Source organism: Doryrhamphus excisus, chromosome 16, assembly GCF_030265055.1.
Source record: "Doryrhamphus excisus isolate RoL2022-K1 chromosome 16, RoL_Dexc_1.0, whole genome shotgun sequence".
NCBI lineage: Eukaryota > Metazoa > Chordata > Actinopteri > Syngnathiformes > Syngnathidae > Doryrhamphus > Doryrhamphus excisus.
This window is the reverse complement of record NC_080481.1, coordinates 921,259-946,020: the sequence shown is the minus strand read 5'-3', so window position 1 is coordinate 946,020 and position 24,762 is coordinate 921,259. Positions and strand designations below refer to the sequence as shown.

Here is a 24,762-nt window from a genome sequence, read left to right as displayed (position 1 = left end):
TCCATTCCATAGTTTGATTCCACATACTGAAATGCTATGGCTAGCATAACGTAGTCCTAGCATGGAAGTGTTTCAAATGTACTTCTTCCCTGAGATCATATTTCTCCTCTCTTGTAGAGAAGTATTGGATGACATTTTTAGCTAATTGCTTATTTTTAGCCTTATGCATTATTTTAGCTGTTTGAAGATGAACTATATCAGCAAGTTGAAGTATTTGTCATTTTAGAAATAAGGAGTTAGTACATTCTCTGTAGGCGGCATTATGAATTATCCTTACTTACCTTTTTTGCAGTACATTTAGCCAGTGAAGATTGCTTTTATAGTTATTAGCCCATATTTCCACACAATAAGTAAGATATGGTAGAACCAGAGAGCAATAAAGAGTGTGGAGTGATTTCCGATTGAGAACAAGTATTGCTTTGTTCAATATTGAAATATTTCTAGCCATGGTATGGCGAACCCTTGAGTGGCCACTCCACATAAATCCATGAAGGGTCGATGCATGCCTTGATACCTAAGGAGTTAGTACTATGTTCTCTGTAGGCGGCATTATGAATTATCCTTACTGACCTTTTTTCCAGTACCGTATTTAACAAATAAATGTGTACCGGTAAGGGAGGCCGCAATAAATACCTGCCACTTAAATAATTAGTTTTCTTTGTGTTTTGTAATCAAGTGACTGGGAGTTAATCACGTAGCTTTATTATAGCGTTAGCATTGCTAAAACAAGCGCTCCATCACCGTGTTTCCATGCACAGCCACGAGCACAACCAAATGGAAACGTATAAGTATGTCACGCACCATAAAACAGGCGCTAGTATGATGTACGTCCGCCTGTCTTTTCCAACATCGCACAAGCAGAGAAGACATCCTGAAGAATGGCCCCTTAAACAAACCAACCCAGAACTCCAACTGAAACATTGATATAAAGCTGACAGACATTAATTATTCAAGGCGCCAAATGATGGTAATGTGGATAAACAGCCTAGTCCTGTCACGGGGGAATGAAAAGAAAATGGGTTTAAGAGTTGTAGAATATTAGTCACAGGAACAGACGGCATAACTATAATACGACTCAGACACGTGATGCATTGTTATTATTTCAAGTCATAACTCTGTGTCAACCCGCTGGGCACCAACACTTGCTGTTGGACTTTTTTGCTGCAATGAGAGGAACTGAATAGAATATCAATGGCGTATGTACAGCTACTAATCATGTGTTAGGATGGGTATCAAACGTTATCACCTGGTTAATAATGTTACATTTCATATTAGTATTTCACTTGCCCAAAAAGGTGGTGATCGTCTCGCTCCTCGGTTACCAAAATAGGGTACGCTACCACCAACGATACACCAATTGTCATAACGGATATGTGAATAAAAATTAAATTAAATTAGCGCCTAATACTCACACAGACGAGTGGGCCTGAATGCCTCATGGCGCAAGGAGAACGAAGTAGAAAGCAGAAGGGACACAGAGTAAAAAGTTGTTCATTGCTCTGTGTCCTAATGAGTTTGATTATTATTTTGTGCATTGCGAGTTTAGCCTTGAAGATTTTATTTATATTGATATTCCAATCCCCACAGTGGTGAAAACCACAATCATTGTGAGTGGGGATTCCGCCGAAAATTAGGCTTTATCGTTGGTTGTATATATTTTTGAACTGTTTTATCATGATTGTTAAAGTTTCCCCTTCAATTTGATATTAAATGAAAATACAGCCTTGAAACATAGCCATCAAGAGTAGACAAAAACAAGATCAAATTCAACCTATTCAAATGGAAATATCAAACTGGAATAAAGTATATGTAGGTTGATTACTTATCTATTCATCAGTGCTCATGTCAGAATGTCACAAAATTGTGTTAAAGGGATTTTTTTGACATGAAGTTGTACGACACCCCTGAAATCGGTAAAGCAAATATGCCTAACAATGGACAGGTGGGAACCCAAATTGATACTACAGCAGAAAAAATAACACCGAGCGATTTATGAGGTCTGATTTTTTCCTAGTAGGCATTTGAACGCATGTTGTTTTGAGAAGCCAAACTCCTTACTTAATTGTCTCCAGCAACTAGCTGGCACTACTTTCCTCAGCACCGAAATCCAAACAGAACTCGGCTCGAGACGTGAAGTTGGGGTTGAGTCATGTCAAAAAATCCGAACCATCACTTTAAAAGAAAAAGGTTTTCTTTTTGGGCAAACTCTGAATGCTTGAGTTCAGTTTGAGCACCGTTTAAGCAACTGCACAATTTCAAAGTACAGATTTAGCACTGGGATACAATAATATTTAAACAATACCTAACTCTAACGCTAAGTCCAATTGTAAGTCACGTGAGTCTACCCCAGGGCAGATTTGGCTACATAGCCGATATAGTTTACCACCACCAGACTGTGACTGGAATTAATGAGTAATGGGCTCACTGTGAAGAACCTTGTAAAAAGGCACTACCGTATATAAATGTAATCCATTCTTATGATTATCGCAGTACAAAGAGGTAGTACCTGTGCATTTACGAGTGGTGTCTTCTTTCTTGGATGCACTGAGAAGCCTGCAGTTAAAGTTCTCCTCCCAGAATTCAGCAAACCAAACGTTCCTACGATTGTTCTCCAGCGTGAGTGCAGTGAAGTACTCATCAAACCCTAAGAAGAGAGGATAAAAGAGCAATAGTCCATTTCAATTATAATGTAATTGGAGCCTGCAGAAAAGGAAGTGCATCACTGTGGTGGCGGTGATGGTGTGGTTCTGGTTCTGGCCGCCAAACCATCATGTGCCACGTCATCAAACATTGACCGTGGCGTTGTTTTTTTTTTTTTTTTTTTTCAAGCCCCATGAAGCTCTAACTACTTTCTTCTTGGAAATTGCACTAATTAAAAAAAACAGGCTGCATAATAAATAGCGCAGGAAGTGTTAATGGTGCCACAGCCTGTTGCCTCCAGCTTTAAAGTCCTGTTGGTACTGAGCTGCTTCCTTCGCTAGCTGCATGAAAAGCCGGCTGAGATGGATTGAAAGCGTGGCGCTTAAAGTAAGACCAATTTTCAAACAGAGCTTTCTATGGAGAATTTGCATGAGAAGAAACTTGCTGCAACAAAGGAAAAAGGAAGTCTCCAGATTTTTGCTTTTATTTGAGCAACTTTCTCAGCCTCATGCGGGTCACAATTCCGTGCTGACAGAATACACAATTAAAGCTTTTTCACCCCCCCTACTTGCATCAAAAAACATATTTTCCTATTCCACATTTGAAGGTCTCTCTGTCTGCCTCCACTCATTATTGTTCCAGATCATCTGAGTCGTGGGTGGAAACGACTAATCGGACTCGCATGACTCAGCTGAATTTGTTCTCAAAACACCACCAATGATGCCTGATGGATTGGTAATAATCTTACGGCACCCCACGGTGTACATCTGTCCAGGCCAGACTTCTCCTAATCAAAGAAAGCTTGAATAAAAAGCCTCTCAATTCAAACCATGAGTGGCTGTTGAGTGCTGGGAATAGAACCGTACCTGCTGAGAATGTTCTATTACACTGGTTAGTGTCTAAATGCTCTGTCCAATCAGGCAATAATGTTTGATTTTATTAGTTTTTAGTGAAACACCATCCCAAACAGAGGCCGTTCTGTAATCAGAAAATGTTACATTTACAAAAGATAACCTCAAAAACAAAATTCTGTCATTTTTCATATTATAAACGAAGGCAACATGTTGATGCGTTGATGCTGATCTAAAAAGTGAATCAAGCTAAATATGTCAGGCAAACGAGTTGCTCTGATGACTTTCTGTATCTGATAAATCCCACAGAGAAGCAACAGTGGGCAATGTGACCTTGCTCTCCCTCCTCCCAGCCAAGTATATGTGTGCATCAAGGTCATTGATTCTCTCTGAGGACTGTGGAACATCATTGGGAGAAATTGCCAGCTGAAGCAGAAATAGATGAGACGGGCCTGGAAATGAGGACACCCAGGAGGTAAATCAACATATTGTATTTTATCACAAATTGTATCTTAAAATGCATGACACATCTTGCATTCAATTCTAGCAGGGTAGAGTAATCATATGCTAATGTTTGAGTCGGTGGTGCACGGGAGAGATGGTGATGAAGATACAGATGTGGAATTGTAACCTTAAAGCAGAAGTAGTCATATGTACATGTCTGTAGACACAAAAATGGCGTCATAGAGTATAAACCTAAAAATATCATCATCCCTTATTCTTTTATTTTAACTAATTTCCCTTATTTTTACGTGCAAATTTTGCACCAGAATGCAGTGACACATGTAGAACATAAGGAAAAAAAAAACAAGCAAAGCACACAAAATGAACAGACCGCAAGCAAAAGCAATAGTTGAACTGAAATATCAAGCTAATTGCCAAAGCACAAAAGTCTGCTGCCAGCACTCTCAGGTGAAAGTACGGTGGCGGCTTACGGTGCCAGACAGGAAGTGGCAATACCAAATGAAGACACGGAGCAAGAAATAATGCATAGTCCTGGCCAGCCATTCGGGGCAGCCATTAGGGCAAATGTTTGTTGATCTAAATGCCCTTACATGCTAAACGGACTTGCTCTGCCAGGGAAAAGTGTGGAGTGGCCAGGCCAGAGCAGGAGGGGATAGAAAAGAAGTGAGAAAAAAACACAGGGAGGAGTGCGGGGGCAAGAGGGGGACAATACAGAGGCCCTCCCTAGGCCACCCCACACTCCACAGGACCCCCCCCCCCCACACATTATTTATCACAGACAATCACCATGCAAAAATGCACAGTTTTAACTTTGTTTGTTGTCTTGTTGTAATGTACATTTTGAATGGCCAGGCCAGAGCAGGAGGGGATAGAAAAGAAGAGAAAAAAAACCCAGAGGGAGGAGTGCGGGGGCAAGAGGGGGACAATACAGAGGCCCTCCCTAGGCCACCCCACACTCCACAGGACCCCCCCCCCCCCACACATTATTTATCACAGACAATCACCATGCAAAAATGCACAGTTTTAACTTTGTTTGTTGTCTTGTTGTAATGTACATTTTGAATGGCCAGGACAGAGCAGGAGGGGATAGAAAAGAAGAGAAAAAAAAAACAGAGGGAGGAGTGCGGGGGTAAGAGGGGGACAATACAGAGGCCCGAGGTCAATTTAATAATAGTAAACATGAAAAAAGATAGCTTTTTGGAGCAGGAGGGGATAGAAAAGAAGAGAAAAAAACAGAGGGAGGAGTGCGGGGGGCAAGACAGAGGCCCTCCCTAGTCCACCCCACACTCCACAGGACCGCCCCGCTCAGGAACAGAGGAGGTATCACCACTACCAACCTGAGGAACGGGCAAACCTGCTTTTCATTAATGTTTTCAATTATGCCAATTTTGTTAATGTTCTGGTAAAACGAGCATATTGGCTTTGTTTGACTTGAAATTGAAATTTGGCTCTGAAAATTAACGTTAGAAAAATGAGTATATAGCCTGGTATCGTATATAGCCAGTAGTACATTTACACACCAAGTACGTGATCACGATCGGTATCGGGCGCATAAAACCCTGATCGTAACATCCCTAGTTTTGGCTTTTATTTTGTATTCCTGTACCATGTTATTCTCGTATTTGATGTTTTATTACTGTATTTCCTGTCATCAACATGTTCTGCGTACAGTATCCAGTCCGGTGTACAGCATACTATAATTTATTGTACTATAATTTATTAACGTGTAACACAAAACTCGACTTACATCACAGTAACATCATAGAAACAGAACTGCATTGCAGGGTACCACTTTGGAGTATGCCTCGTTATAAAGACTAAAATTAATTATAAACACTTTATGTTGTTTACAATAGGTTAATATTGGCAATGTCAATCATCAGCTATGCTGTTGAATTAGAGCTCATGTGATTGTGGAAGCGGTTATAATGCTGTGCATACTTTGCACGATGAATCCCGTAAAGTTCTTATGAGAAAAACAGGAGTGTTTACTATTTGTTAAAGGATGAGAAACAGACACTTAAGGACTTAAATTCCAACCTTACATAATACCGTACGAGTTAGAATATCAAGCACATATCTAAACATAATGTGATTATATCTGTTCTAATCCTTCCACATGGCTAAAATGATTTATTCTTCGTCATTCTCCGGAATGAAATAGATAAAGAATTAGACAGCTGGACTCAAGAAAACAATGCAATCATAACGCAGCAACAATAACGATGCACGGTGCAGCGTGACGGCCCGTGCACACCGGTGCGCATACCTTTAATAGAGGAGCGCTTGGGCAGTATAGTAATGGCTCCCACTGCTACGTCCTCGAGCTGGTGGATGGGGCTGCTTTTGGCCCCCCAGCTGTCAGATCCAATCCACAGGAAATGGCCCACGTGATTGGCCCTCTTAGTGGCATTCAGAACTCCCCTGCAGAATTGTGAGAAAGCACAATGGGCGTGTGTAATCTAACCTTTTACACCGAATGATGCTACAGCACTGTCTTATCTAGTCTTGCTTGATGTCGTTGCATAATGGAATAAAAAGGGACAACAAACTTTAAACAGTTTATGTGTGTTATTTACTTAAAAAATTCCAAGGAGTGAATATATTGTGTTTGTTTGCGCAGGTATTTCCCAGGAGGAGGTGTCACTGACATAATATCTGTGTCTTTCTCCTGTGATCTGTATTCCCTGCGTACGTCGTCTTACGTTTGCGGTGTCAAACGCATGTTTGTGCAACAGACTTGCTGCATGCATGCATGCTACATTTTTTGCCCGTGGCTTGTCTTCAGGAGCTGCCACTCAGAGATTAAAGAGTGTAACGTGGCGAGCCGTCAGCACGCCCGAGCGACATTGACGCCGCCGCCGCCGCCGCCGCGTGCGACATTGCTCACCGTATGTCTTCTTCGTTGGCAAAGATGATGACTGCCCTGGAGTGCTGGGTTTCCAGTAGTTGTTGGATGGCTTTGTCATAATCCTCAAGCTTGGGGTTGTGGGGAATTTTCAAAGACTGGGAGATGCAGATTCCACCTAATAAATGGAGAGAGTGAGAAAACGATAAGGCCCCTGGTATAATCTCTGCTCTTCTGTCACGCATACGTATGAACACACAAAAAGCCTGAGGCTACCACAGCTTCTTATATGGAAATTGGGCCCAAATAACAAGGAGCAAAAGCATAAACAGTAATATTCGGGAGATGCTTTTTACCGAGTATTAATCATAATCTTACAGCACATACTTACATGTAGTACAATCTAGCGATATTTAATACAAGAACTGTATCCTAAATATTCATTCATTCGTTTTCTACCGCTTGTCCTCACAAGGGTCGCGGAGGGTGCTGGAGCCTATGCCAGCTGTCTTCCGCCCTGGAACGGTGGCCAGCCAATCCCAGGGCACATATAGACAAACAACCATTCACACTCACATTGATACCTGTAGCTAATTAACCTAGCATGTTTTTGGAATGTGGGAGGAAACCGGAGTACCCGGAGAAAACCCACGCATGCACGGGGAGAACATGCAAACTCCACACAGAGATGGCCGAGGGTGGCATTGAACTCGGGTCTCTTAGCTGTGAGGTCTGCGCGCTAACCACTCCACCACCATGCAGCCCGGGGCTTTATTACAGAGGTGTTAAAATATTGCAACACTTCCATAGAAAGATAGATAGAAAATGTTATGTTTTCATATGTACAGATGGTAATATACAGTGCAATATTATATCATATTATATTACATAACGGAGCATGCTGAAAACCAGTAGATGTGCTGGAGCCTATCCCGGCTGTCTTCAGGCGGGGTACACTCTGGACTGGTGGCCAGCCAATCACATGGCACATATAGACATATAACCAAACAAACATGCAAACTCCACACAGAGATGGCCGAAGGTGGGATTGAACTCGTGTCTCCTCGCTGTGAGGTCTACGCGCTAACCACTTGACCGCCGTGCAGCACTATCGTAAATATTATTATGCTTATTTTTTTTTTTTATTGACACTGAGGTATTATGCCGAGGTTCTCATTGGGAGTGACCAGGATGGATAGGATCAGGAACAAACAAGTAATCAAAGGGACATTACATGTTAGAGGCCTTGGAGATAAAGTCCTTTAGGCCAGACTGAGATGTCCAGAGGAGAGATATTGAATATATCGGTAGAAGGATGCTGCGTTTAGAGCTGCCAGGTAGGAGGCGTAGAGAGGAGGTTTATGGATGTAGTGAAGGAGGACATGAGGGTAGTTGGTGTGAGAGGGACAGGGTTGGACGGAGGAGATTGATTTGCCGTGGCGACTCCTGAAGGGAAACGCTTAAAGAGAAAGAAGACGAACCGAGATATTAATGTAACAATATTATTGTCGGAGATCACCTTCGCATATAACTCCAATGCATCATGCTGAAAGGGGCTTCGATTAGTCACACCCAGCTAAATATAGTAACCCATATTAAACACACATTAACGCATCTCAGTGTGATGCAGTGCAGTTTAAAACCGCTGCAAACACACAAAAAATTGCGCTACGCTTATTGTTAAATGCATAATAATTGATAGTGACAGAATGGGTATCACTATTGTGCAGGTCTACCAAATAAAATGGCCAGTAAGTGTTTTTTTTTTCACATCTTGGCAATGACCGACAAACCAGAGCGACATGCCATAAATCACCTGCCGCACCCGACTGAATGCCAAAATCTTTTTTTCTTGGAGTGAACGAATGATAAACAAACTCTGTGACAACAAATCCAATAATCTTCACCACCAGGAACATAAAGTTACTGATTTTATGTTATGGATTTGTCATTGCCTTTTTTATTTAAAGTCTTTATCTGATGTCGGACGCTCATCTCATTGGCTTTTACGTGCGGTAATCACAAAGAGAATATTAATGCTGATGATAAATCATTTCCTGACAAGTCACCACTAATGACACCATCAAGGGTACTGCCCGCCTGGGTGCTGAGCTAACAGGCAGACGCACATTTAGAAATGCATCGTCACTATTCATTCATTCATTCATTCATTTTCTACCGCTTTTTCCTCACGAGGGTCGCGGGGGGTGCTGGAGCCTATCCCAGCTGTCTTCGGGCGAGAGGCGGGGTACACCCTGGACTGGTGGCCAGCCAATCCCAGGGCACATATAGACAAACAACCATTCACACTCGCATTCATACCTATGGACAATTTGGAGTGGCTAATTAACCTAGCATGTTTTTGGAATGTGGGAGGAAACCGGAGTACCCGGAGAAAACCCACGCATGCACGGGGAGAACATGCAAACTCCACACAGAGATGGCCGAGGTTGGAATTGAACTCCGGTCTCCTAGCTGTGAGACCTGTGCGCTAACCACTAGACCACCGTGCAGCCTGGTTTAATTGTCATTTTAATAAATGACTTTTACAAAGTGTTTTTTGTCACACTCCCCCTTTACTCGTGAGGGTGTGAGGGTGCTGGAGCCTATCCCAGCTGTCTTGGGGTGAGAGGCGGGGTACACCCTGGACTGGTGGCCAGCCAATCACAGGGCACATATAGACAAACAACCATTCACACTCACATTCATACCTATGGACAATTTGGAGTGGCTAATTAACCTAGCATGTTTTTGGAATGTGGGAGGAAACCGGAGTACCCGGAGAAAACCCACGCATGCACGGGGAGAACATGCAAACTCCACACAGAGATGGCCGAGGGCGGGGACCGAACCCTGGTCTCCTAGCTGTGAGGTCTGCGCACTAACCACCAGACCGCCGTGCCGCCCCATAGTCACAATTTATTATTTACAATCTTATAGAATGAATGAGTCATATATATATATATATATATATATATGTATGAAAACAATAGAAACTTTTAAAGAAACAAATAACGCGATCACCTGTGGGAGTCAAACAGCGAGCCTCCACTTGGTCAGCAGCAACAGCAAAGCTTTACCCAAACCAATTAAAATTTCTCCCACTCAAGCTTTTTAATAGCCTACCCGTACGACGTCTCAGTTTGCATTTCTCTGAGTAGACAGATAAATGGAAGTAAACTCCTAATTGCCAGTCTCCTTTGGCTCATTACTTTGATGCAAACAGTTTTTGCCTGGCAGATCATGTATCTCCAGTCCTGGTTAGTTTAGACGGTGGCATTTTTCATCAAGCTCAAGATAACAAAAAGGACAATTGCTGAAGTCTTTCCCTACTTTCTTGTTTCTAAACATTAGCAGCGGACATGTGGGAAATGATTCTCTAAGTGCCTGAAGACACTTGGGATGACTGCTGTTACCCCCCCACCACAAGTGGACTAAACCTAAACATAGGGTGCCCGCCAATAGGTTTGGCTCCTGCTTAAGGGCTTGCGGTATCCTGTTAAACGGAAACAAGCTCTGTGCCATTTGAGCAGTGAAGTTAGTGTTGTAGGTCTCGCAGGGATGACGCAAAGCTTAGCTTCTGCAAAGAGATTACAGCCTGGAAGCTTATATTATGACACCCGACGCACTTTACATCTGATTCTGGCACATTAGCCGCACCTTTCTTGCAGACGGGAATCTATCTGCAGATAGTTATCTCACCCATTCATTCCATGGCTAAAAAAAAAAAAAAAAAAAAAAAGATCATCTTTTCAGAGTTTTGGTCCAGGGGTGGGCAAATATTTGGACTCGAGGGCCGCATTGAGTTAACAAAATTGTCTGGGGGGCCAGAACATATACGTATTTAACACACACACTATTTTATGCTTATCATTTTCCTTGAATTATTTGTCTAATTTTATCTGTAAAAGTGTTATCCTATATCAGTTGTATGTTCTCATGTCCCTTTTTTAGGAGCACTTTAAACATCACACCACATCAAACTATGTCATTTAATTTTACAGTTTTGTTGTTTATTTTTTATTAAATCAGACATCCGACTTGCAAGTCATGTTGCCAGTTTGTATGTTAAAAGTTGAAGTTACTTAGAAAGCAACTGGCGGGCCGGATTCAAACGCTTGGTGGGCCGCATGTGGCCCCCGGGCCGTAGTTTGCCCACCCCTGGTTTTGGTCTAATAAAAAGCATTAACTCATAATGACAAAACCGTACCGTGAAGAGTAACGGTGCTATAACAGCCTTGAACCTAATGTATATGATGGCTCGCATTGGTCAATAATGCAACAGAGAAACCACAGGAAGGACTGATGAGGATTAGAAGGATCGGGATCTGGTCTTCAGAGACTGACCAACTGTTGCAAGACGGTGTCTACTGTAAATTATTGAACGGCTGCGGAGAACCTCATCTGTCAGTCAGTCAGTCAGTCACTCAAGTAGTCGGAGAGGCAGGCGTGATGAAAATTCAAGCGCCGTAGTCGCTGTACTTGCTGAATAGCGGGGGTTGTGTGTCAGACCGCCTCCACCTGTCACCGCAAGGAGAAGGAAGGAGGAGAGTCCTGGGCCCAGACCGACGGCTGGAGAGGAGTGCTGTCTGTCTTAGCTGAGGAGCGTGATGTGAGAAATGTCATCCTTACTAGCTTTACTCCTTCCTCTGTTTTCTTCTACGTGACACTGTTTTCACACCGAGAGGTGGAAGGAAAACATCAAGCGTGCGACAACTGAGAACCGCGTTTTTTTTTTTTTTTTTTTTTTTAAGTTGCCGTTGCAAAGGGACTTTGACACGTGGCATCTCACTGCCGAGCACTTTGTGTTAAGGTTCTACTTGCAGTAGTACGTTACGACTTGGCACATGCTTTTTTTTGTGTTGTTACAACTTAATGTAAGAATGGGAAGGGAATAAAATAAAGCTTGTTTACTCCGGATCCTGTCAAGTCTAACATCCATTTTCTGCACGGCTTTTCCTCATTACGATGACGTTTTCTGGAAACAAAACAAAACTTTCTCTTTCGGCTTTCCCCTTCAGGAGTCGTCACAGCAAATCAATCATCCTCCATCTCTCACACCACCTACCCTCATGTCCTCCTTCACTACATCCATAAACCTCCTCTCTACGCCTCCTACCTGGCAGCTCTAAACGCAGCATCCTTATACCGATATATTCACTATCTCTCCTCTGGACATGTCCCGACCATCTCAGTCTGTCCTAAAGGACTTAATCTCCAAGGCCTCTAACATGTAATGTCCTTCTGATTACTCGTTTGTTGAGTGATCCTATCCATCCTGGTCACTCCCAATGAGAACCTCGGCATAATACCTCAGTGTCAATAACCCTCGTGAGGATAAGCGGTAGAAAATAAATGAATTAATGAATTTTTGTACCATCCAATTTTGTCCATCCATCCATCCATTTTCCTCCGCTTATCCGGGTCCGGGTCGCGGGGGCAGCAGTCTTAGAAGGGAAGCCCAGACTTCCCGGTCCCCGGCCACCTCCTCCAGCTCCACCGGGAGGACACCAAGGCGTTCCCAGGCCAGCTGTGAGACATAGTCCCTCCAGCGTGTCCTAGGTCTGCCCCGGGGCCTTTTCCCGGCTGGGCATGCCCGGAACACCTCCCCAGGGAGGCGTCCGGGAGGCATCCGGACTAGATGCCCGAGCCACCTCAACTGACTCCTCTCGATGTGAAGGAGAAGCGGCTCTACACTGAGCCCCTCCCGGATGGCTGAGCTCCTCACCCTAATCCAATCCAATCCATCCAATTTTGTAATTTTGTGAATGCTGAAAGACACGTATGTTGTTGTAGTCGGCCATTTTTATCTGTTTATTCCTCCTTCTTATTGTTCCGCTTCATTTTTTGTCTGCTGACTACTCCTCCATCTCCAAACCAATTCAAAGAAATCCAACATCAAAATGTTCAGCTCGCTCAGGACAGGTGTGTTACCTACTCAGGTGTTTCAAAAATATTCCTGTAGTGTAATTTCATATTTTCTGTGAATGTTTTCCCATTAGAAATTCATGTACAATTTAAATGCCGCCCCCTGCTGGTAAGAAGTCACTTAAAAATGTCACTTTGTCACGTCAACAATAATGACAATGACTTGGGAGATAAAGTACGTGCTTCCCAACCCAAAGGTAACTGGTTCAATTCCCGATTATGCATTACTCATACAGTTAGATTACATCAAACGGAAGTCACTGTCCTCTTGGGGAAATGACGAGACAACAAACTCAGATTTCTTTCTAACATTATTTCATGATCGCAACCATGAAAATGACTTTTGTAAATATTCACGCATTTAGAGTAATTTGATATTACCAATACTCTTACTTTCATTCTATATTTTAGAGTATTTCCACAGCGTTTCAGTCCAGCTTCGGCTTACGAACATCTCCCATCTCTTCCATTCAAAATGTTGATTTCCGGACCTTTTCAAAGCGTTTCAGTTTTGTGTCTGCTTATTACGAGCAAAATCTAAAAAGGTTTCTGAGCTGGTTATTGCGTGTAGCTGCTCTATAGGAGTCCAAAACGCACTACAAAGGGTCGAAAAATGAGCATAATAGTATAATAGTATATGCTTAAATTATAGAGCATAATTTAAGCATAATGTAGACGCTAAGTTCATTGTACTGTGTTGGAACAGTAGGGTGATGTGCAGGGTTTCATTACATTTAATATTCATATGAATTAGTCTGTTTGATGCACATTAAGGCAAATTGAGGTTCGGATCTTCAGTGTAAAAAAGAATGCATAAACATGCATGAAAATCAATTTTAACTGAAGACCACTGATTTAGATAAAGGAAATGACAAATCTACAGTTTTCCCGTTTTTATGAGGATATTTTATTAAATTTTATTCCCTTTATGATGGACATATTTTAGTCATAACTTTTAGACTCCAACCAGACCATCTCAAAAACTGAATTAAATGTAATTTTACAGGTTTTTATGTAAAAGGATGTATATAATATACATCCTATAAAATATAAAGAATTTGAGATTTACAATATGAACTATAAGCTATAAAACAGTGAATATCAAGAATAGGTGAACATCCCTCCTTTATTTACAGATGACCTCCTTGACATGTTTTGCAATCAAGGAAAACATAAAAACAAACCTAAAAAATATCACTTTTTAAAATATGAACCTTTTGTAGACAAAGAAAACCCAGCCTCTGCTTTGTATCAAGGCCTTGTCTTCCTGGTGAGGCTGTGACGTAATATCTATGATTATCATATTGGCCAGTATGTCACTGGAAAGTCGCTCGCTACAGAAAACAGTGAAATTATTTAGATCCTTCAAGACTTATGCTAATTATACATTAACACTCATACACTTATTTCAAAAGAAGTACCAGCCTCAACAAGCCGTGTGAAGACAAGCCAAATGTGTGAAGTGCTTTATTTTTCCACTTGCGATAAAGTGAGATGCATCATTGACGCCAATCGTGACCAAGGTATTATTCCTTTCTTTTCAGAGGCGTGTCACGGTACACTCAGCTCAAGATGAGACGATACATTATATCGGCTTCGGAGGAATGAGACTAAACAATATTTGAACATTACTTTTACGAAAACAACAATAACAAAAGGACTGGACTAATGATTTTTTTTCATTTAACTGAGTCACAAACTACATATGTATATATACATACAGATGCAGATAATGGTGGAGTTGCTCCTCCCTACCCATTATGCAAATTTCCCGGCCCTTCGTATTGAGTTGTAGACTCCTATAGAGCAGCTACACATGAAAGCCGCGCAGAAAGCTTTCTATATTTTCCAGAATCTGCACCTATCCCAGCTGTATTTCCTTGGCTTACCAAAACAGTCTGTTTTAATTTATTCCACCCACAGCCCGCCTTAGGCATGCCCACTCCATTGTGATTGGTCACAATCCCAATTGCTCTTGAGGATTTCTGGACTACTGCCGAACCCCACTTTCTAATTTTGTCAGTAATTTGATAATAAATTAATAAACCAAAAAGACAATCTTGACACAACATCGGTAGTAGAAATGTGGTCGGTAATGTTTTTTTTTTTTTTTTTGCGGGATTACTTGTGTTTAAAAACACTCTGGTAAAGCCACCATTGTGGTGGAAAAAGCTATTTGCTCTTCCGTGTAATTTGCATGCATGCAGGTAAGATGCTCGGTGTATGCACACTGTATAATGTTAATAATGTTACACAGACAACCACTTACTTACAAAAAATAAACACAGTTAGCATAGATTGTTGTTTTTGACCAGGGGTGCTCATTAAGTCGATCGCGAGCTACCGGTCGATCACGGAGGTGGTACTGGTCGATCGCTGGTCGATCGCGGCGTGACATTAAAAAAATATCATCCCAGCATCAATGCCGTCACTTGATTGATATACAGGGCAGCCATTCAGATGACAACTGAATGTTGCCCTTCGGGCGACCAATCAAATCAAACAACGTCTCTAAGTGCAGCAGAACTTACGATGTCAGCCTATCATCCATCCCCGTTACTTGATTGACATACAGGACAACCAGTCAGATGACAACTGAATTTTGACCTTTAGGTCACCGCCCATGCGTAAACAACGATGCAAAGTGCTAAGCTAGTCGGCGAATTGCGAGATTTTAAAGCCCTCGCTAAAGTTTATGGTCACTAAAATGAGTGAAGGAGCTGGACCAAGTAAAAAGGCAAAAACTGGACCAAGTAAAAAGGCAAAAAACATATCACTTCCATACGGATATGGAATATTATACGGATATTGTGATACGGATATTATCCATGACTCATAAACATTTGGAAGTGTGCTTGAGGCTGGCTATCAGCAGCTACTGTCCGGACTATGCATCCCTGGCTGGTTCAATTCAGTGCAAGTCATCAAAGTAAACTCAGGTAATTACAAAAAATGTTAATAGTTAATTATGTGTGTTTTGCAATATTGGCTCATTTGGTTATGTAAGGTACATCAACATACATTGTACGTACAAATAATCCTCAATACATTTGAAAATAAATAGATGTTTTGCATTTTTGTAGTGGGTAGATCATTTTGACTCGGTCATTTTAAAAGTAGCTCGCATGCTGAAAAAGTGTGAGCACCCCTGCTTTTGACTCTTCAACATGACCGAGTAACGTTGGAAAAGGCATCAGGCTTCAGCAAAAGTTTTTTGCGGACAGACCAGCTTCACCCACGTTCACAAACTCTGATGCTTGCCTCTTTAGTCAAGTTAAAGCCTGCACAAATATTTCCTGGAAGCCATTAGCGTTAGCTCCGTGCTAACACAGTGAAACCTAGACCTTGTAAGCGGGAACACCCACATAAAGAAAAAAATTCTCCGAAACCGAGCGTTCAGAGCCATCCCAAACTTTTTTTTTTTTTTTCCAAATGCACAAACATCCTTATCATTATCCAGTTTGTTGCCATGGAAACTGTTGGCTACATTTAACTGGACCTTAATCATGTAACTATGATATCATCTGGCCCTCCTGGTATCCACAGTGCACATGTACTGGGGTGTCATAACCTCTGCTCCCAATTTGATTAATATACAGAAACATGATGATCATGATGGCGAAAGGCTTGGAAGTTCCCTGCTAATCTGTCCGTGGTGCCACAGGTCGTGCAATGCATTAAACTGGATCAATTATTCATCCGAAAAATTCCTCTTCCCCTTCGATATGAAAATAAAAAGACTCAAGTTTCACTATTTTACTTTGCAAACTAAAATATCCATCAAAATTGAAGGCTCTCAATAGATTGGACCTCCCACTTGCCTACTCAACACCCTGCAAAGCCAAATCTCCGCAGGAGCTTGAATGCTCAAATTATATTTATCACCTTGACACCGAAAGAAGGCTATTTTTTTTTCTCTGAATAAATTGAAACACATGAAAATGAGCTGACATGCAGATGACACGGACGCTCTTTGCATTCTTCTATTTCCTGCATGCCGTTCCTGTGCCAGTGTGAGGCTTGTCAATGGCACTGGGTCATGCACAACATATCACGCTCTATACCAGGGGTCGGGAACCTTTTTGGCTAAGAGAGCCATGAAGGCCAGATATTTTAAAATGTGTATCTGTGAGAGCCATATACATTTTTTTAAACATTGAATGCAATAAAATGTGTGCATTTTTATGTAAGACCAACAGTTTTAGATATAATGGGCTCTAATTACGTAGACCAGGCACACTACCCCACGCCAATGGGGTGTGGCCAGCACACTTTCGTGAGCAGCGCAGTGTCTAATAATAAATCTAATACTTGTTGCCATTAATACAACTTCTGCTGCTGCATGGTTTTGCACCGTACTCCGTACATGTATTTCATTCTTTTGGCCATCTTCGTCAGAAGGCTTGGTTCTGCAGCTTTAGCTAGGTGACTATTTGACTAAAGGAGGAAAGTTTATATTTACATGTTTTTTTGACATCTCAATGACCGAGGTAGACTACCGCATTACCCAGTAATAATCGAGTTTTGGTGTTTGACCTGGAAAATATCATCAGGAAAGATGGATATGGTTGACCGTATTGCAGTAGAAAAGAGATGGACGTCATTTCTGTGATGTTTACTTTAAAATGTTAGCAAAAATACATTTTTATTGTGGTAAGAAACGCTTGAGAGCCAGATACAGTCATCAAAAGAGCCCTACCTGGCTCCCGAGCCATAGGTTCCCTACCTCTGCTCTATAGTGTACACAGCATTCCGAGGTATCAAACCTCCTCCTTATATCGCTGTGACTGCTTACTAACACTACCCTCCTGGTAAAGATCGGTCACTTCCTACAATCAATTCCACTGCACTGTTTTGTGGGAAGGTTTCCTCAAATGTCCGAACTGGCAGTGAAAAAGACAAAGATCTATATCTGCCAGTTTCACCTGGAGCCAAAGTGGAAGTCCGCATTGGAACAATGCCTCCACCAGGCAGAAGATAGAATAGCAAAAAAAAAAAAAAACAGAAGATCAATACAAGCTGACCATCACTCTAGACTGGGCTGGGGGAAAATGGGCGGCCATATTGCATTAGTCGGCAAGATGGTTCTCCTTGAAGTGGTGAAGCGAGAATCCTACTAATGCCTTTGACATTTTCAGCCACAGAAAACATCTCAAGGTCTCATACATCAACTTGCGAAGATGGTGCAATAATAACAATGCCTTCTAGTTAGTCAAGTGTTGTCTGGGAATAGCGTGTGATTATAGTTCCCTTCCCATTTGGGGGCGTGCCATAATATTATTATATTATTATTATTTGGGAAACGCTAACAATAATGTCATGAAAAGTTTGATTCTGGGGGTAATTTTAACAAAAAAATACACATATGCATATAGATATACACAGATATATATAGATATACACATACACATACAGATATACACATACAGTATTATTACACATGCCGCTAACTATATATTTATTTCTAGCAAAGGGGAACCGCATGCTAGTTCATTCATTCATTCATTCATTTTCTACCGCTTTTTCCTCACGAGGGTCGCGGGGGGTGCTGGAGCCTATCCCAGCTGTCTTCGGGCGTAAGGCGGGGTACACCCTAGACTGGTCGCCAGCCAATCACAGGGCACATATAGACAAACAACCATTCACACTCACATTCATACCTATGGACAATTTGGAGTGGCTAATTAACCTAGCATGTTTTTGGAATGTGGGAGGAAACCGGAGTACCCGGAGAAAACCCACGCATGCACGGGGAGAACATGCAAACTCCACACAGAGATGCCCGAGGGTGGGATTGAACCCTGGTCTCCTAGCTGTGAGGTCTGTGCGCTAACCCCTAGACCACCGTGCCGCCCCGCATGCTAGTTATCAAAACTAATTATTATTATTATAAATAGCACCATTCATAGTTTAATATTTATTTCAGCGACCAAAATGTGATCTGCATGCAGTTAAAATAAATAAATGTAAGACTTTGCAGTCATTCTCTTGTTAGCGCTTTCTCTATGTCCCTGCGCTAGCATAGAGCTGGCCTCGATCTTTATTCTTGACGTGATGTGAAAAGATGGCGTACATGCAAGGAGGATGAGGAGGAGATCCCGACAATATACCATCAAAGGTTTTCCTATTTGGCGACTACAGAGAGGGATCACAAGCACGAGGGCCTGGATTAGCCTGCTGCTTTGTTTAATGTGACTGTCAGGAACAGAGGTGGTCTACATGGTCATGGTACACGCGCGTTGTCGGCTCTGATGTGCAGTCCAGTGGGCCCTGTGCATTTAAAGGCGATGAGGTGCATCCATTTGATTGGTTAAAATTACACTTGGCTGTGTTAAACCCTTTCAAGCCTTCGCTCCTCCCTTTTTGTCACTTGCGCCGGTGGGAGGGATGGAGGCGTGGGTGCGCTGCGCCGGACTGTGATGCTCACCAAAATTGAAAAGTGCGCGGGTCACACCCCCGATGGCGTGGCGTATCTGCCCCGTGCCACGCCCAGAGTGTGTAACAGCACATAAATGGTTTTCTTTACTGGACAGCGACAAAATCAATATTTGCTGCTCTGTTTTAACGGCGCAAATATAAGACACAAATATACGGTACGTCACTCTACTTAGTCCCACTGCTACCTCTTATGTATAACTGATAAATATAAACATTTACTTGGATGTTTACTTGCTTTCCGACTGATTTCACTCAGCTTTGGTGTACAAAACTGTGTGAATGAATCCTGAGATATACACTTGTATAATTAATGTGTTTATTAAAGATAAGATGCCTTGGGATCTTTGAGGGGTTTCTTTAAAGCAAATAATTCCCATTTGGATTTGAAAGAAATATGCTAATGTGACTGGTGCTTAGCGGCAAAGATGAGTCTACCGCCACACTATTATTCAATTCTCCCACCATTGCTGTTAAAGACTCTCCATAATAACACTTTGTTTATTGCTCCGTGTAAATGTGTTTGAAAAAAAAAAAAAAAAACTCCAGAAGAAATGTGCTGAGAAATCAAACTGGAAGAAGCTGTGTTTATCAGCATCTGGGGTGAAATGAAACTTTGAAAACAAGCCTTAAATCAGGAGAACTTCTCAGACTACACTTTAACTATGTGCAGCTGCCTCTTGCTCCGAGTCAATGTATATTACACAGCCGCAAACAGCTTCTTCAACTTTTAATGAGTGATCACACTGGATGTGAATGCACGCAGCTAAAATATTTATGCATGCTGGACTGCAGATCAGTGCCTGCAGGGTTTCATTACTTCTTTTTCCATTTTTGAGGTTTGTGCACATTAGTGTGCTGCAGGAGTCAGTGATCCCTCCCTGTAGGTTTACCAAATGGATTGGGATGCACAGAGGTGGATGCGAGGAGCAACAGACTACGTGCTCTTGTTGGTGGGCTTGTAAAGCAGGACTTGAATTGATGGACGTTTGTGATCATTAAGGGGATGAATAGCTATTCTGTTTTTATACACTTTTTATTTTAGGGATATTTCATTAATAATACCAGCTGTCTAAGGGCGAGAGGCGGGGTACACCCTGGACTGGTGGCCAGCCAATCCCAGGGCACATATAGACAAACAACCATTCACACTCACATTCATACCTATGGACAATTTGGAGTGGCTAATTAACCTAGCATGTTTTTGGAATGTGGGAGGAAACCGGAATACCCGGAGAAAACCCACGTATGCACGGGGAGAACATGCAAACTCCACACAGAGACGGCCGAGGGTGGAATTGAACTTGGGTCTTGGGTCTGTGCGCTAACCACTCGACCACCGTGCAGCCCATTACTAATATTCATTTCAAAAAAGGACAATGCTGTGTTGGTATTTGTAGGTGTGACTAAACCGGTAAATACTCTGAATATGAATTCCTGTGCCTTCAGTGGAGACTTAACCGACTTAATCCACCTCTTAATGCCACTCTTATCACGTCGCAATTATCCAAACCGTTAATACGTGTGATGTAAAAATATGTTGGCATTACTGAGAAAGAGGCATTGTGTGTATCGGAAGTTAATAACATTATTATTAAAACAGGAAACCCAGTCAACACTTTATTTTCAAATACATCCTAACCATTTCTGCTAGTAATTTCCACCAGCCATCACCAGCATCTTCTTGGAAACTGTTGCAGAAGGTAACAGTTCTATTTTCCTCCGATTGGCAGCAACAGCTTGGATATGATGAAGACGCAAGTTGGTGTAAAATGGTGTAGGAAATGTACATGAGGAAATCCTGCAGAGACAAAAGGCGCCTTAGATTGGCTAATTTTCTCTGTTTTTCGGTCAAATTGGGGGTTTTTGCTGAAACAACCTTATTTTTTACTGCTGGTTCATAAGCAACCAAAAAGGCCTGAAACAACAGTCTGTAGTTTCAATGTTTATTTCGTCCAAAAAACTCAATATTCCTTGGGTCTTACAAATTTAGCAAAAATGCCCCAAAACTATCATCTTTGAAAGGTATTAAGGTATTTTTTTAAAGGTATTTTTACAACAAAACATCTGAATTAGAGACCTGAGTTCAATTCCACCCTCGGCCATCTCTGTGTGTGCGTGGGTTTTCTCCGGGTATTCCGGTTTCCTCCCACATTCCAAAAACATGCTAGGTTAATTGGCTAATTCCAAATTGTCCACAGGTATGAATGTGAGTGTGAATGGTTGTTTGTCTATATGTGCCCTGTGATTGGCTGGCCACCAGCCCAGTCCCGGAGACAGCTGTGATAGGCTCCAGCACCCCCGCGACCTTCGTGAGAATAAGAAAATGAATGAATGAAAGGTATTATGGTTATGGTATTATGGACAAAAAAAACAAGGGCTGTAAAAAGATGTAAAATGTTATCAGATTAATCACAGTTTTAAAATTAACTAATCATGATTAATCACTTTTGTGACTCCAAATTGTCCATAGGTATGAATGTGAGTGTGAATGGTTGTTTGTCTATATGTGCCCTGTGATTGGCTGGCCACCAGTACAGGGTGGAAGACAGCTGGGATAGGCTCCAGCACCCCCGGATGAATGAATCTGAGTTAGCAGCTTCCTACATGGAAACGGAAACAGAAACCCGAAGTCCAAAAGAATCAGCGCCTCACCAGCCATGAACCTCAAAACGAGCACGTTTTGTCATCGTCTTCATGATTGTACATCATGTAAACACTTTACTTTATTTCTGATGCCAAATGCACCTAGCAATTGTTGCTTGTGTTGGCCAATTGCCATTACGTTTATTATTATTACCAATTGACAAAATATGATAACAATGTGTACTGTGACTCTGCAGTTCCTATGACTGGAGTCTATGGTTTTATTGTGAGAAATCCGTATAAATGGAAGATTGCCGTATTCGTAGATACGGCTCATTGTGTCCGCTTGCATTTGTTAAGTCATTCCCCACTTGAAGCCGGTGACCATAGGTGGGAATTTGGACCTCATCTCGCTTTGTTCTTGGGTGTATTGTGAATTACATCACATTACCTTCAAATGATATCCTTAATTCTCCCCCAGGTCTATTCTTGCAGCTTATTTAGAAAGCAATCAGGGCTTTTGGTTGCATGTGATTCTACGGTGTCTTGGAGAAAGGAGACCCTCGCCAAAAGGGGACGGATTCATTTCTGAAAGGAAATAAATATCTGAAGGCCTGCAGCCTCATACAAGCAACCAAAGTGGTTTGTACTGGCTGAGCACCAAGATGACTGACTATCATTACCATTCTCAGCGCTGAGCACCCTCAGTAGCTGGGATGCACAAAAGGAAAAAAAAAAAAAAAAAAAAGGATGAGGATGAGCGGAACAGAAAGGGAACACTGTTACACAAAGCTTATGCCAAATTCTCTCTTCTGGGTTGTCCAAAGAAAACAAATCAGACACGTTCACACAATTCCTAGTGTGCTTATGTGGTTGTAAAATGCTAAAAAGGTTACATTCTTTTTTTTCTTTTAAAGCAATGCTCATTATTGTGATATTTCCTCCACAAAGCACTTTTCTTGTCTATCTCCAGCAACACTCTGCGGCTCACAGAGGAGCCGAGGCAGAAGTTGCCAAACATCAATAATTCATTTATCCAAAACAAGGAAAGTTAAGACGAAATGGAAATGCAAAACATATTTTCAACGGGGTGGAAAAGGCCAAACATGTTTGAAATCACACACATTTGTTTAAGCAAAGAAAACACAACGTTTACGACAAGGACTCTTGACTTGACGAACCTGCTTCTTTGGAGAGTTGCGTGAAGGCCTCCACTCCTTTTTCTCCATAGCTGCCTTCCGAGGCAACGGTAGAGACGTAGCTCCAACCCAGCGCTCGAATTATGTCCACCATGGCCTGGGCCTGAAAGGAGTCTGGAGGAACCACTCTTGAGAAGAAGTCATAGCGTCGGTCGTCACTCAGCTCGGGTGCGGTGGACGCGTAGCTGATCTGCGGGATCTAGAAGACGAGAAGAAAGGGTCATTTCTAGTTTGTGCCTGAAGATATTTAACCTTGGCGTTTTGACAAATGTGGGCTCAAGCATCTTCTTCAAGCTGCTTCTTGGCAGGCACTTCCTGGAGTCCCCCTTGGTTGCTTGGCAACAGCACTCAGGGTGAAAAAAGTGGGTGGAGCTATACCAGGGCATGCTCTATCACCATGGTTACCATGGTTTTCAGCATGCTCCGTTATGTAATATATTATGATATAATATTGCACCATATATTACAATCTGTACAAATGAAAACATTACATTTTCTATCTATCTTTCTATGGAAGTGTTGCAACATTTTAACACCTTTAATAAAGCCTTATTCCACACAGTGGACGAGTGGTTAGCCTCACAGCTAGGGTTCAATTCCACCTTCGGCCATCTCTGTGTGGAGTTTGCATGTTCTCCCCGTGCATGCGTGGGTTTTCTCCGGGTACTCCGGTTTCCTCCCACATTCCAAAAACATGCTAGGTTAATTGGCTAATTCCAAATTGTCCATAGGTATGAATGCGAGTGTGAATGGTTGTTTGTCTTTATGTGTCCTATGATTGGCTGGCAACCAGCTAATTTTCTCTGTTTTTCATTCAAAATGGAGGGTTTTCGCCGAAACAACCATATGTTTGACTGCTGGTTCATAAGCACCCCAAAAGGCCAGAAACAACAGTCTGTAGTTTCAATGTTTATTTAGTCCTAAAAACTCAATATTCCGTGGGTCTTACAAATTTAGCAAAAATCTCATCTTTGAAAGGTATTAAGGTATTTTTTTAAAGGTATTTTTACAACAAAACATCTGAATTAGAGACCCAAGTTCAATTCCACCGTGTGTGTGCGTGGGTTTTCTCCGGGTACTCCGGTTTCCTCCCACATTCCAAAAACATGCTAGGTTAATTGGCCACTCCAAATTGTCCATAGGTATGAATGTGAGTGTGAATGGTTGTTTGTCTATATGTGCCCTGTGATTGGCTGGCCACCAGTCCAGGGTGTACCCCGCCTCTCGCCCGAAGACAGCTGGGATAGGCTCCAGCACCCCCACGACCCTCGTGAGGATAATCGGTAGAAATTGAATGAATAATAAATAATAAAGTCCCCTTGTGGCTCAATACAGATATATTGAATAAACAGGAATTTCCAAAATAAAAAAAAGTAGAAATGAGTTGCAGCCCATGTTTAACAGTGTAAGCATGGGCGCTGCACGTGTATTAATATAACATTTGAATATAAATTAATTGTGTGCTTTGCTGCTCCCAGTAGAACAGGCAGAGGATGGGCTGACAAACTGGTATGCAAATGAAATGATCAATTCATGTTTTCCTGTTGTAAATATGTGGAATGTTTACTGAGGCGCGTGCGGCTGCCTTGTCACGTCCTCCTTACATCACTGGAGCGTTATTGAAGCGACTTGTCTTTGCTGCTTGTTATAAAGACAAGCCTTACAGTCTCCTATACGTTCACTAAATACAACATGTCTCCTGAGATCGGTCTTTAACAAGAGATGGGATCACATTACAAAGTGAAGGGACTCAATAGCCACGTTTACATGAGGGGTTTTTCCTCTTTCCGAATGACTTTTCTGAAAACAA

At 42.0% G+C, this 24,762-nt stretch overlaps 1 protein-coding gene across 6 annotated transcripts in view; it reads right to left on the bottom strand.

Moving 5' to 3' along the window:
- Positions 1-24,762, bottom strand: part of LOC131104027 (metabotropic glutamate receptor 7-like) — a 161,916-nt gene that overhangs the window by 35,264 nt on the left and 101,890 nt on the right. For all 6 annotated transcript variants that reach the window (XM_058050720.1, XM_058050719.1, XM_058050717.1 and 3 more), the window contains 4 exons: positions 22,935-23,151; positions 6,847-6,982; positions 6,226-6,380; positions 2,507-2,644 (listed from right to left, as the gene is read on the bottom strand). In XM_058050720.1, coding sequence (XP_057906703.1) covers positions 2,507-2,644; positions 6,226-6,380; positions 6,847-6,982; positions 22,935-23,151 — 646 coding nt within the window. The remainder of the gene's footprint in view (positions 1-2,506; positions 2,645-6,225; positions 6,381-6,846; positions 6,983-22,934; positions 23,152-24,762) is intronic.